At 46.8% G+C, this 15055-nt stretch overlaps 1 protein-coding gene across 14 annotated transcripts in view; it reads right to left on the bottom strand.

Annotated features, from left to right (window-relative positions):
- Positions 1–15055, bottom strand: part of trpm3 (transient receptor potential cation channel, subfamily M, member 3) — a 191831-nt gene that overhangs the window by 23878 nt on the left and 152898 nt on the right. For 8 of the 14 annotated variants that reach the window (XM_035378693.1, XM_035378699.1, XM_035378694.1 and 5 more), the window contains 8 exons: positions 12228–12300; positions 10089–10189; positions 8916–9050; positions 8293–8343; positions 4254–4289; positions 3910–4050; positions 2831–2860; positions 314–606 (listed from right to left, as the gene is read on the bottom strand). In XM_035378693.1, the coding sequence (XP_035234584.1) occupies positions 314–606; positions 2831–2860; positions 3910–4050; positions 4254–4289; positions 8293–8343; positions 8916–9050; positions 10089–10189; positions 12228–12300 (860 nt within the window). The remainder of the gene's footprint in view (positions 1–313; positions 607–2830; positions 2861–3909; positions 4051–4253; positions 4290–8292; positions 8344–8915; positions 9051–10088; positions 10190–12227; positions 12301–15055) is intronic. The other 6 variants (XM_035378695.1, XM_035378696.1, XM_035378704.1 and 3 more) reach the window with 1 other exon arrangement.

Below are 15055 nucleotides of genomic sequence, written 5' to 3'. Positions count from 1 at the left end.
GGGATAGGGTGTAGGAGATGGGGGGGGGGGGGTGTGGGACTGGATGCAGGGGACAAGGTTAGAAGATGGGGGGTGAAGGGATTGGGGGTAGGAGACAGATTGAAGGGGACAGGGGGAAGTGGACAGGGGATAGGGGACATGATGTAGGGGGGACAGGGTGAAAGTGATGGGGATAGGGGCCAGGGGGAAGGGGACAGGATATAAGGGACAGGGTGCAGGGGACAGCGGTTAGGGGACATGATGTAGGGGACAGGGGGTAGGGGACAGGGTTAAGGGTGTCGGAGCGAATGGAACAGGGAGGGCCAGGGAGGACCTGGAGTTGTGGTTGAGCTCCTGCGAGATGTCGTCCACCATGTCGTTCTCGGAAGCCTCGTGGGCCATGGCCTTGCAGAGCTTGCAGGCCACCAGCGCCTTGGCCATGGCCTCCTCGCCGTGCTGCCAGAAGAACAGCGCCATCTTCTGGCGCTTCATCAGCACCGCCCACACCATCAGCTCGTGGAAGGGGAACGGGAAGTGGTTGATCTCCGGGTCGTCCAGGTCGATGTCCACCTCCTCCTCCCGCTTCCTGGTGGTCTTCTGTCGGCCCCGCCGGATCGGCATGTCGTCCTGCGGCAGGGGAGACGAGTCGAGACCAGAGCCCACCATTCAGTCCTGCTCCATGTCTGGGTGGTATTTAATTTCTAACAGGTTTTTTTTTTTTGGGGGGGGGGGTCTCATTCCAATTCAGTCAATTCAGGAAGAGGCTGTAAAATTCAATGAAGGAAATCAAAAAAGCACCCGCAATGCTCTATTTTATATTCTATTTTTCAATTAATTTGAATTTCAATTAACTTCCCGAACTGTCTGAAATTGAAATGGAACTAACCCCAACTGTGTAGTGTCAAGAAAAAGCACAGGCCCACCTAACTGCTAATACGATGCTGTAGGTACATTGGCCCTGATTTGAGGTTCCGTGAGCGGTCACCCCACACTTCAGGGAAGCCTCCCCCCCCCCCCCCCCCCCCACGCCCCCTACACCGAATGCTCATTAGTAAGCAGTGTACCAGAAACATCCCCCAACCCCTCGGCCTAAACAGAATGCCATGCAATTAGCTAAAAATGGTGAGAGAAAGCCTGAAGTGCCTCAGGTTCTCCTCAGTACTTCAAGAATTTTAGAGAAAAACTGTCCTTGGTTAACCTTTTTTTTCCAAAAAAAAAAAAAAAAAAAAACCTTCCACTGTTATGTAAGGTTTCGCCGTAACTGAACTGCCTCAGATACTGTGTCTCTGACTAGAAAATCCTGAATGAGTTCAGGATAATTTCAAAAATAATGAAAGAAAATTATTTTTCTACAGGAAACAAATCTTCCCAACCCTTACGGATTGGAATATATCACAATATATTGTAAATATGTGGACTTACTTGGAAAAGGAAATATTTCAAAGCGGTAATAATTTGGATATGTCTTCATATACTGTGAATTGTTGAAGTACCTTGATAATATATTTTATTCCGAAATATTTTCAGTATATTTCATTTCTGCAAGGGACTCCATGCTATATATACTGTGTAGCTAAATTGCTTGACCCTTTGGCGGAATGGATATTCTGATTTAAAAAAAATCATCTTTGTGATGTCACAATGCTTTTTTAAATTCATTGGCCACATTTTATGCTGAAGAGTTCCATCACCTACCAAGAGCTGGACATGACAGCCAAGTCCCCAAGGTAACTATGGTTTAATAGAAAGGAATCTTCTTTATCTGAAAGCTCTTTGGATCTCCTAAGAGACACAGAGGCACATGACCCAACGAGCAAGCCTCATTTCTTCCTGCACCTTGTAATTCACTTCTGAACAGTATCAGTTAGCACATCCATCAGCGATAACATGTTTTGAGGAGGAGGAAAACGGTCTCCAGGGGCCAGAGGCACAGCCGTATGCTGCTTTTATTAGTATTTAAATGCTGCATTTACACTCTTGAGACACACTGGGCACCGGTGCTGAGAACTGACAGAGAAATCTCAATCAATACGCACGCAACGCGCTTAGTGTTTTCTGCAGATGGTTGTAAAACGTATAATTAAGGGCTGCAACGCAGGCTTTATGGGTGTAAATAAAACAAATCCTTTCAAGAAGCTGCGATTCTCCAAATTGCCTTCCCCTTGTTTCAAGAATGGGCGGTGGCCACCGTAACTTGTGCGGAGTACAGCGTAACACGCTCTAATCGGGGGTGCTGTGATGCTCAAACTGCCAGAGGTACAGTACATTTACTGCCCGATTTGGAAAGACAGACGGGACTGCTGACATGTCACTCCGCTTGTCAGGCTGATGAACTTACGGTGTCACGAATGCCTGAACAGGATGACAATGCGATGTAAGTCTGTCCAAATTCCAGGGATTTGATTTGCAAACAAGCCGACGGTGTTCTGACAAATCACGGCCTTTTGTGGGCGGGGCTCCAGCCAGAGTGCTGTGAACGCCGGTGATGCTTCAGGCCAACTCAAGCATCGGCCAATAAAAGTAGCGCTCTGTTAAAATCAGTCAAATAGCAGGAAACCAATCTCAGACGGTGACACATTCGCGGCTGATTTGGAGAGCTGAGTGGGGTGCACAGGTGCTCCTCGTTACTCAGTGCTTAATTAACCAATCATAGCAGCTGGATGGCACAGTTAACTCCCGTCACCTGGCTTTGTGGCTCTGAACTGAAGCGAAAAACAAAACCAGGACACGGTGTGCCCCTTCAAGGGCCAGGCTGAACACCACTGCGCTAGAAAGAAAGTGTCCAAGGGCCCAGGGCCCAGGGCCAATTACGGCATGAGTTTTAGTTAAACTCCACCAGATCGGGGCTTACCTCCATTCCCAAGAGCTTAAGGGCCTTCGGCTGCCAAAAAAAGAATTGGGGGAAAAAAAACAGAAAACACTCGAAATTATCCACAGTGGAGGAGCATTTTTAGATCAACATTTCAGAGCAATAATAACTATTCAAAATTACAGATCAGGCAAGGGTATTGTTTTTTTTTTTTAAAAGGCAAATAGTAACAACTAAAAAAAAAATCAAAACATTTGGAAAAAAGTCTGAATAAGAATGGCTCTGATACTAAAATGAAAGGTTCTCTGCTCTCTTGTTTGTGTTTTTTTCTTTTTCTTTTAAAAGAAGCCATCTGTTATTTATGTGTTAAGTCGGTGCTCGGAAGCTCATAGCAGCACTGTGTGCCAGATATATAAATAGAACGCGTCTGCGGCGGAACATGATGAAATCTGAAATCTGGTTCAGGGTTTGTCCCTGACAGGTCTGGCGTGTCACAGCTTCTGTTTCTCCCCCTATCTGATGAAAAACCATCAGGTGCCCGAATCCCGTCAGACCAGATACCGCTTACTTCTTAAGCGGTTTCGAGACTGAGGAAGAGGAAGCCCGTTGCCGGGGTATTTCCAGTCGGTCAGACCGCGTGCGATCTCTGTGGCTCGTGCTAAGCTGCTGCAATTAAGCGCATTACTGTATGATAGCTGCCTCAGGTTTCACGCCACGGCTCGATACTTAGCCGGCGTTTTAGCTACTTTTTCAACGGCCCCACCTCCTCCTTAACATAGCAAATAAGGATACTGAAGATGGCGGGTAATTTGTAGTTTTCTGAAATTTTCTGAAATATTTGTAGTTTTCTGAAAATTCTGTCTGGCTGTGTCTGTCATAACATCAGATAACTAAGAAAGTGTCTTCATTTGGATTTACAGTTTCTGTCACCTGAAGGATATGAAATGTCAGAAGATAACATCACTTCTATCACAATCTACATTGTTATTTTCCATTGATATATTCAATACACCTGCTAACCCAAGATTAACTCTGACAGTTGTTCCCCCATTCATAGTTATAGCTCCCCTCTTAAAAATAAACTTAAAAAACCTTAAATAAAGAAGGTGGAGTCCACTCACTCTTTTAGGGCCGAAGAGATTGTGGTAAAGGGTTCGAAACCTTTTCCTGGTGTAATTGCAACGGTAAGCCCCGCCCATCAAGTACTCAATGACCAGGCCGATGTCAATCAGACTGATTCTGTAGTCCGGCGGGAGGTTGCCCTGGAAACCAACAGAAGGTTGTTTCAGAGGTACTGGAGACTCACAGAAACAAAATGCGTAAAAAGAAACAGGATAGGGAAGATAGAAAAAAGGTACAAGCGCACACACCGCACACACTCACGCACGCACACACGCACGCACACACAAACTTTTTTTTATTTTTTGCTAAGCCGAGAAAAAAAAAAGGTCGTTATTTGATTCACCTTGAAATAGATCCAGCTGAACCCTGGATACTCTTGCTTGGAAAGAACACACAAGGTCAGTGAGAAACATCACATGAGGAAAGGAGCCCGGAGACGCTGAAACCCCGCTAAGACCCCGCCGGGGGCGCGGCAGGCGCTAACCGCGATAGCCGCTATGCGCTAGCTCGTCTGCGTTTGTACTTCGGGATCCGATCTTATCGGGGTTTCAGCACTCAGAAGCCAGGAAGAGAGAAGAATGCACGAGACAAGAGGGGTTATTTTATTCGTTTTTTTTTTTTTTTGGGGTTTTTTTTGTTCGCTGAATCTGAGCTGATCAGGAATTTCCCGCCGAGGCCAAACTGAATTTGTAGCACTCACTTTAATCAGAAGTCAGTCAATCAGTCACAGTGACTTATTAATCAGCACGCTTTTGATTCGAAACCTCTGGTGTGATTTTTAGCTGGGTTAGCCATTTCTTATCAGTGGGTGCTTTTCACTTTTTTTTGCGGAACAATTTTTTTTTTCCCCCTTTGGAATCGGCAGTCGCGCCTCTCGAGTTAGCGCTACGCTAAGCACACCTGCAAGCACAGCAGGTGAGGTGTGTGCAGTCTTCCAGGACACCTACCTGCAAGCCACTGATTTTACACCCTACAGGCCACACACAGTACTACAGGAGAGCCAGTGAATACTTTACACTGTACAGGCCACACACAGTACTACAAGAGAGCCAGAGACTAGATTACATCCTACAGGCTACACAGTACCACAGGTGAGCCAATGACTATTTAACACTGTACAGGCCACACAGTACTACAGGAGAGCCAGTGACTATTTTAAACCCTACAGGCTACACACAGTACTATAGGAGAGCCAGTGACTATTTCATATTCTACAGACTACAAAGCACTACAGGAGAACCAGTGACTGTTTTACATCCAACAGGCCATATGCAGTACAACAGGTAAGCCAGTGACAATTTTACACCCTACAGGCCATACGCAGTACCTACAGGAGAGCCAGTGATTATTTCATATTCTACAGACAACACAGCACTACAGGAGAGTCAGTGACTATTTTACATCCGACAGGCTACACAGTCGAGTCAATGACTACAGGGTGGGTTTAAACCCTGACTGATTTAAACACACCCTATTCTGGGGGAGGGGGGAGGGGGAAGGGGCGGCAGGAGATTTCACACTAACACCAATCCTGCAGAATCCTTATGAAGATCAACTGATGAAAACTAGAAAAATCAGCCTGCAATCCTAACTGGTCATAGGCCAATTAGCTGGCTGGTGTTTTGAATTATATAACTGGCTGACTCCTAAAAGCAATATGCTTAAGAAAAACGTGGTTCTTTATTAACGCATTAATGGCTTTCCAAACAGAATTATGCACAGAAATGTTTGCTGTATTCTGTGATAGAAAAGTGTCTGGCATTTAATTGGGCATTTTTTTTCTTCCTGTTTATATCCTTCCCAGAGTAGCACCAAGAGTACTACAACAAAGATAAATTTGGAATATCTAATTTCTGTCAACACATTCTCATTGAACCACAAGATTGAATTTGAATATAAATTATTTTATTGTTCTGTTTGCATGTCCGTAACTGGCAGATAATTCTATTGTAAATTAAAAGACTTTTGGGGTAAGACATGATTTAGTGTGCATGTGATTTTTGGGCTGCTGTGTGTGTGTGTTTGTGTATGTATGTGTATGTGTGTGTGCGTGCGTGTGTGTGCGTATGTATGCATATGTGTATGTGTGTTTGTGCGCGCATGCATGTGTGTGTGTGTGTGTGGGCATGCAAGTGTATGTGTGCGTGTGTGTGTGTGCGTGTGTGGTTGTGTGAGTGTGCATGTGTGTGCAGGGACGTACTATATGCCCTGCAGCAGTCTATGTGCACATCAGCCCAAAAATATGCAGCAAAGTGGCAGCAGAGCTAATGCTAGCCAGGGTGACTGAGCTCTGTTAGCATGGACACACACAGTATGTGACTGACAGGTCCAGGATCTCCACTCTCAAACGGATGCTGCTCTCCACTTGGGTGACTTTAAAGCTCGGGATCAGCTGTTCTTTTAACTAAAACTGTTTATCATAGCCAAACACTCTGAACTAAGGAGGATGCAGTCATTTGTAAGTAGAAAAAAACTTAAAAACAAAAAAACTAAAGTAAAGCTATCTGCATGTTAATTTTTTAAAGGATAGATGGATGTACAGTGAGTTCCATAATGATTGGAACAAAAACATCTTTTTCTTGATTTGCCTCTGCAGTACACAGTTTAAGGTTTGTAACCATATATCACAAGTGGTTAAAGAGCAGATTCTCAGCTTTTAGAAAGGGCATTTTTATACACTCTGGTTTCGCCATGTAGAAATTCTATTCTATGTATAAAAAGTGCTGTAATTTCCACATGATAAAAAACCATGTATATAAAAATACCCTTAAATAAAAGCTGAGAGTGTGCTCTTTATCCACAAGTAAATTGTTCGATCTGCAAATCTAAAATTGTTGAGTACAGAGCCAAATCAAGAAAAATATGTATTTGTCCAAAACATTATGGAGCTCACTGTATATACATATTTATGTATGCACATTGATGTGTATGTGTATACATCACATAGCACTGGGAGCTATATTACAATGCATAGCTGCACAGCAAGACAGGTGTTTGAACTGTTAGACAGGTGTAAGGTCCAGGGCCTGTATTCACAGAGCATCTCACTCGCAGGAGTATTGCTGATCTCAGATAAGGGTTCCTAATCTTTTTCCATTACGAGCTGCAAGGCCAAACTGATCCTAGATCAGTGCTCCCACTCTTTGAGTTGCTTCGTGAATACCGACGCTGGTCACGGCTGTTATCTACGATGCCAGGCCGAGTCAGCGTTCGCCGTGAGGTCAGAAACCACATGCAGCAGCACACCAGTCGCTCGCGGACAGACGGACGGACGAACGGACGAACGGACGGACGGACGCACACGCAGACGGGGCGCAGACAGGCAGTCTCTACGAAATCAGCTCTACGAAATCGCTCTACACACCACCCCCCCACAGCATGCAGCCGCGGCAACCAGACAACCAGAGCGCTACAGCGAGTCTGACAGCCGGATGAGACGGGGAAGCGGGTTTCTCGGAGACGGCCGGCGGAAGCTGTCAGGCTGCGACGGCGGTGGTGAGTGGGTTGGTTTGGGACGGGAGGGTGGGTGGGTGGGGGTGGGGGTTATGACAGGGTTATTTAGACCAATCAGAGCATGAGACGGGTGATAAGACAGCTGATGAAACCTCAAGAAAACCCTGGAGCCCCGTCCCTGCAGGTTAGAGAAAGGCAAGAGGGGTTGGAGCTGGGGAAGGTAGGCTCCCTGCGCTTTGACTGACAGCTGCTCGGAGGAAAGCGGCACGTCTCTCCCATGTGACATGTGACAGAACTTGAAGGGACTTCACAGACTACGACTGAATCAGAGGGAATAATGCTTGGAGCTGAGTGTGTGTGTGTGTGTGTGTGTGTGTAACTGTCGGCAGGCAGTTTACTGTTGAAATACGACCACATTACAGATATAAATACAGCAAAATCAGGCTTGGGGATAAGAGGCTACAGGTAAGGCCAACCCTCTATTCCAGGAAGCAGCCATACCACAAGGTGAACACATGTAATTCCTACAGAGCAGATGCTATTTGTTATGATGTAATTGCACTGAGGGAAATAATATGGGATTTTCAGTAAAATAGACTCTCGGCTCCCAGTACAACTTCCTCAGTCTAAGCTCAGGCCTGTATCAAACCTCACAGGCCCTGCAGGGCATCCAAAGTTTTGCTGAAGTCGGAAAAACAGCGGACTGAAACAAAGCATTTTACGGTTTCACTCAGACCGGGGGAAGGGGTATGGGGTAACCACGACACATTCCCAAGCCGTCCTTGCAGAGGCCCAAACACCGGTCGCTACTGAAACGAGGAAGCAGGAAGCGGCGTCTACCACACACTAACCGAGGGTTATTCCACACAGAAGCAGCACAAACCAGGAAACACGACTGACCTTCCACCGAGCACAAAAGACAATCGTACCTTTTTGACGTCTCTGACCAGGTGGTACAACGTGTTTGATGGTCCGTGTCTCTGGAAAGACACAGATGAACAATAATAATAATAATTAGACATAACTGAGCATTTGAGCTGGAAGAATTGTGTTGTTTAAAGTATGCTCAAGAGGTGGGGAAATAGCAGGAAATAGCAGGAAACAGCAGGATTTTGTTTCTTTTTTTGCTACCAGTGATGCCACAAGTACTACTACTATAACTACCACTACTACTACACCTACTAATACTACTCCTACTATTTATACAACCTGATATAATGATTGAATCACAGCCATCCTTTGAATTTTCAGGAGCTGAAAATGTGTGCTTGTCTTATGAATAAAATGTTACTCCTTGTGGTGCATTGTGGGACATGTAGTACAATCACCCTTCTTTGGGATGACGGCATGTCAGGAGGCTGGTTTTGGAATGAGCTCACCCCTCATATATTGAACACAATATATATCACCCACACACACACAGTACTGCTCCCCACTGAATTAACACTAATGGAGAGAGGGAGGGAGGGAGACAGAGAGAGAGATAGGTGGGGGGACAGAGCTCCTGTGCTGGGACAGAATCACACAGGTGCACACATGCGGGAGAGATTACCGTGTTGTAGAGCTCCTCTAGTCTGGAGAGGGTAAGGAACCGATGCATGCTGACACCATTCTCAATCAGCAGTTTCACAAAGTCCACTCTGTCCAGCACCAGCGCGTCCAGCATGGACTGCTCCAAGGACCCCACCTGGAGACAGGTAACCACAGGAAGGATTAAATCACTAACTCCACCTGGAGACAGGTAACCACAGGAAGGATTAAATTGCTAATAACTCCACCTGGAGACAGGTAACCACAGGAAGGGTTAAATCACTAACTCCATCTGGAGACAGGTAACCACAGGAAGGATTAAATCACTAACTCCATCTGGAGACAGGTAACCACAGGAAGGGTTAAATCACTAACTCCACCTGGAGACAGGTAACCACAGGAAGGGCTGTATCTCTCATAACTGCACCTAGAGTACGATAACCTCAGGAAGGATTCAATTATTAATGAGTCCATTTGGAGACAGGTAGCTACAGATTTATTTTCACATAATGGGCTACATGACTAAAGCACCTGGAGACCAGTAATCACAGGTTCACCTGATTGGAAAAGACTTAAGCAACAGTGACAGTATGCATGGTGTGTCTGGAGAATAGATTCACTCCAGTTTTTGAAAGACAGGGTAATCAGGTATAATGAATTGGGCTAACAGTGTATCACAAATGGTTTCTTTTCTTTGCTTTTCAATGACCGTGTTTTATTTTGCTTCCATTCCAAAATTTTTGTGGCGATATCTGTTGATATTGCGACAGGTACCAGCTGAAATGACTTTCAAACAGACAGGAAGGACAGACGCATCGCACGGCAAACACCAGTCTCGTCAAGGCCAAAAAAGACGTGAACAGATGGATTTCTTCTCTCTCTCTTCTGTGGAGGCATTCACGCATAAAACATGCAAATGGAAAAAAAGGCATTAACAGCTGCCCAAAAAGACTGCCTCTGTCGGAGCCGCGTTAGCATGCGATGCTAAATCTGCGGGACCACCAACCGAGAAGGATGCAGATTCAATGAATTAAACCTGACTGAGAAAAAGAATGCTGGACTGCAGCGATGACATCACTGTAAATAAGCCTGGTTTCTCCTGAAGCCAGGTCCCTGTGGGTTGTTATGGGTACCCCATCCATTGTGCCATGTTGCGTGAAAGGTCTGAAACAGGGGCGTTCCTCCCATGCATTACCGGCCACTGCTGCCCGTAGATGAAGATCTGGCTGCGGGCGATGTCCACCCTGTTCCACGCCAACGCCAAGCTCAGCTGGTCCGGCGCGGACGCGTTGGCCCCTGGGTAAAACAGAAAGGCAAGGGGTTGATCAGACAGATACGGACACTGAACGTTTTGCTCCTTTCACGTCTCAGTGAAAAGTCAAACCACGTCCGTGCCGGCTTTGTCCCGTCTACCGTCCTGCCACCAACCGTTCCCCGCGTGAACGGCACTTAAGTTTAAATGTCCGGAAAGTTCCAAAAGCGCAATTTATGGGCTGTTTACCCAGCCGAGAGACCAGCTTTCAGTGCCTCGCACCCAGAGGCCACAGGGCTCTTCCCTGGGGCGTGCCGAAATGTGACGCTCACCGCGTTCATTCTTCAGCTTTACACATCAATCATTTTCCAGCAGGTCGTTTTTAAAAAAATGTTTTAAGAGAACCGGTCTCCCTTCTCCCGCTGCTGCCGGAAAACATCAATTACAGGCAGCCGCTCCTGGCTATGTATTAAAGCGCATTCATGTACACTGTTTAACAGCCACTCCTGAGACGGACCGCTATTATAATCCTTTAGTCTGAATTACTATTGTCCAAGGGAGAGGAGAGGCTTTTGTGCAGAGAGGGACATGAATTATGGAAGAGAGTGTGATGCCTTTATGAATGTTGTCACTGGAACTCAGAGGAGAAAACCCCTAGCCATGCACACACACACACACACGCACACGCACACACACACACACCTGCATGCATACACACACCCACACACACACACACACAGACACGCATACACACACACACACACCTGCATGCATACACACACCCACACACACACACACACACAGACACGCATACACACACACACACACACAAGCATATACACACAGATACACACATATGTACAGACGCACACACACACACACACACACAACTATTGAAAATCAATAATTTGAGCTATGTGCGCTCAGGTGAGCCGATTCGTCCAAATCAGCAATCAACTCTGAATGAACTGTTGGCCAGGCACATCTCCTTTTTTTTTTGCTCTAAATCAATCATCGAGAATGAAGATCCACTGAATCAATTTAGACTGAATAATTTACGAAAGTACTGTTGTTTTGGGGGGGTCTGTAGAGGATCTTCTTGAAGTGAAAAACTGAATAGAGATGGCCACTGAGTGTCTTTATGGGGCTTATAAAGCTCTGTCTGCCAGAAGAGGGAGGGGTGGAGGATCACTCACAATCCACGCATCTCTCAGAGGGAGGAAGAGAGAGAGAGAAAGAGAGGATGAGAGTCCGCATTATTTCACTCTCACCCTCCCACTGCAGTGGACAAAAGCTACAGCACATAGCACCCCTCTGGTCTCTCTGGAAAACTGTGTGTGTGTGTGCATGAGTGCATGCATGCGTGCAGGTGTGTGTATATGAGTGTGTTTATGTGTATGCATGCATGCTTGCCTGTGTGTGTGCGTGTGTTTGCATGTGGGAGAGTAAGAGGCTGAGGGGGAAAGACTTCTCTGGAAATCGTTCATAATTGAACTCTTGTCTGCCCAGTGACACCAGGAGGGAATGAGGGTGTTTGGGACAGGATAAACAGGGGGGGGGGGGGGAGCACTGGAAGATGAATGGGTTTGGGATGAGTGTGACAAAGTGTGAGAGAGACAGAGAGGAAGAGATGGAGCGCATCTTCTCTTCCCTTTTCCCTCCATTTTCTCTCTTACATTTTCACACAGTTGAGATGCTTTAAGCAGCAACAACAAAAAAATTCTACAGGGGATTGAGAGCACTCAGAAAAGCTGAAAAAAAGCTAGAAAAAACCTCTGCTTTCAGCCACCCAGAAACAACACAGCCTCAACGGACACCCACATGACATAAATCTCACATAAATACTGAGAAACACTTCACACATAAAAACACACACATACATATAGACACACACACATACACACAGACATAAATGCATGCGTGCACACACACACGCGCGCACAAATATGCACGCACGCACGCACGCACGCACACACACACACACACACACACACACACAAAGCGTGCGGGCACGCGCACACACACACACACACACATACCCTCAGTGCGAATGTGCTGTTTGGTCCTTGGGACTGACATTACCTTTCAGGAGAGCGGTGAGGATGGCCAAGTCAATGTCCTGGTGACCTTCCGATCCCATTCGGAACACGGTTATCTGAAAAACACACAAACACACACCCGTGTTTATTATGAGGCTGGGATACAATCACAGTTCTCACCGTGACCACAGAAAGGGGCGACACCTAACCCCTAACTGCTCTGGTGAATGAGAGGCATCAATTGTAAAGCGCTTTGGATAAAAGCGCTATATAAATGCAGTCCATTTACCATTTACCAAAGTCGCATGATTGTACAATTTCACTCGGTGATTGTGCTTGTGCATTCAATCCTCAGTATAGACTTCCTCCAAAGAAACATGGTAACACCTGTGTTACGCTCTCCAATCAGCTTCAAGGTCAAGAGGAGGAGTCAACCAAACCAGTGCCTCATAATAGGCTGTTCTCAGACCCTCCACCCAATAATATTCCAGATAACTACAATGTCTAGTGAGTGATTGGTGACCTGCAGAGCTTTCTTGTCTCTTGGGAATGCGGTGTAGAGGCCAAGGATCTGAGCCAGTTTCAGAGGTTGCAAGTTGGATTCCCAAGTGGGGGGCACTGCTTGCTTGATTGAGCAAGCTACACATCCATAGCTCATCGAGAAGCTTATTTTGACACCCTGTGTGCCTGCGATAAATAAATGATGAAAACCCCTCTCACTCCCACCCACACCCCCTCTCCCAAGATGGGCAGGTGGTTGATCCTATAGGTCATCTCTGTCTGCATCTGTTATCTCTTCTTCACGAATAAACTTCTCATGAGGGAGAAAATGTCATGTAGTCACATCATCACGTGATGTGCACAAAATCATTCCTAAAACAATGACCTTTCCCCACCAAGACACAAACAAGGATATGTGCAACCGGAAAAAAGCTTCCAATTTGTGTCCGCCTTGTCCGTGTGACTGTGTGTGGGTGTATGAGTGTGTCTGTGTGCGTGCGTGTGTGTGTAGGTGAGTGTGTGCGTGTGTGTGTGTGTGTATGTGTGTTTGTGTGTGTGCGCGCATGTGTGAGTGTATGAGTGTGTGTCCGAAGACCATTTATAGGACTGTTGCTGCAGGCCTCTCCTTACTGTTTCAGCTTTACACCGGCAACCAGCCAGTGTAGTGCCATCTTACAGTGTCCTTTCACTGCAGTCTGTGATAACAGAGACTAACGGCAACCTGCAGCCCTTCAGTCAGGGGTGGAGAGATACAGGCCTGGAGATATACAGGGTCCTTCTGGAGAACCACAGAGTCCTGCTGGCACCATTAAGATTTGATTGTTCCTCTCTTTACTTATCGCTCTGGCGCGACCAACAGATAGGCGCTCTGGCGCGACCAACAGATAGGCCCTCTGGCTCTCTAATGTGACTTTCCAAATAAATGGCGTCCATTCCCCAGTGGAATAAAAAAACATATAACAAAAGCAGCACTCTTGAGGCGTCCTACCCAGCAGGAGCATCAGCTGTGGGAGCATTAGCGTTAGCACGAGGCGCTAACCGCGCTTCAAGGTCGCCCCGCGCGGCGGCCGTGACTGCCGAGGCGTGCTCGGAATGGGGGCCCGGGACGCGAGGGGTGCGTTTATTACGCTATTAATCTCTCCCTCTTTTCACCCCCCAACTGCTCTCACCACCCCCCTCCCCCCCCACCCACCCACACCTCCCTCCACCATGGCTCTGCCTGGCATTGGGTCATGTTTGTGGATTTATTTGCACGTGCGGCATGAAAATGCAGTTAGGGGTTTTTTTCAAACCCAGCCACAAACGGCCTTCACCCTAGAATCTGTGTAGAAGCAAGTTCGCCGTGTTCTCTCTCTCTGTCTCTCACTCTTTCTCTTGCTCTCTCTATCTCTCTCTCTCTCCATACGCTTCCATACTGTTGTGTGGGTCTGCGATACAGATGAATGCCTGCGGCCGGTAGATAACTGGGGTTATCTACAAGCGTTGGGAGTACTGATGGATCATGTGATGCCACAAGGGGGAGGAGCTGAGGGAAACAGCAGAGTAGTCGGGAGATCTGGTGTTACTGACCAGGCGGGGGTGCTTAGCTCTGCTGCTAGCTCTTCCAGGAGGAGACGGAGGAGGGAATTACCAGCAGTCTTATTTATACAAGCCCACTCCCTCATGCACTCCCTCACAACCCCCCACCACCCCCCCCACCCCCCCCCCGAAACAAGACTAATGCACACCATTAAATCTACACTGCTCAACCCTGTAATCCCACAAACAGGGCTATTCATCTCTGATGGGAGTAAAGACTAAACACTGCTCCTGCTTAAGACCCAGACTGCTACACGCAGGACTAAAGAAGAAGGAGGGAAAGAAAAAAACAATAGCCATTTGATGAAGTCAAAGGCAGTGTAGCGTAACGGTTAAAGACCTGAGGTTGAAAGTTCTAATCTCAGGTGAAGGCACAGCCGTTGTACCCTTGAGCAAAGGTACTTAGCCAAATATTGCTTCAATGTACAGCCAGCTGTACAGCAAGCATGTGAGTCACTCTGCATAAAGGGGGTCTACTTATCATATGAATAATACACTCCAAAGAGCCCCTAGTCAACATTTAGGCATTCAGCAGATGTTCTTATTCCTGGTGACTAAGAAAATAGTCCATCTAGCAATACTAGAAGAGCAGCGCTTCCATAGAAGATTTGCTGACTGTGGCCTGGATTGGACGCCATGATCTCCGTACTACAGACAGGACAAATATGGAACCGGCAGTTTGGCTCCAGCCGAGATTTGGGCAGAGTTCCCAGGCCAGACCGGGCCAAAGACGAGCCGCGGCCAACGGGCTCTACGTGAGCTCCGCGCCAGGTTTGGATCACTCGCTTGTCT

This window comes from Anguilla anguilla, chromosome 10, assembly GCF_013347855.1.
Source record: "Anguilla anguilla isolate fAngAng1 chromosome 10, fAngAng1.pri, whole genome shotgun sequence".
In the NCBI taxonomy this organism is placed as follows: domain Eukaryota; kingdom Metazoa; phylum Chordata; class Actinopteri; order Anguilliformes; family Anguillidae; genus Anguilla; species Anguilla anguilla.
The sequence above is the reverse complement of the archived record's forward strand: the minus strand, read 5'-3'. Positions and strand labels throughout refer to the sequence as shown.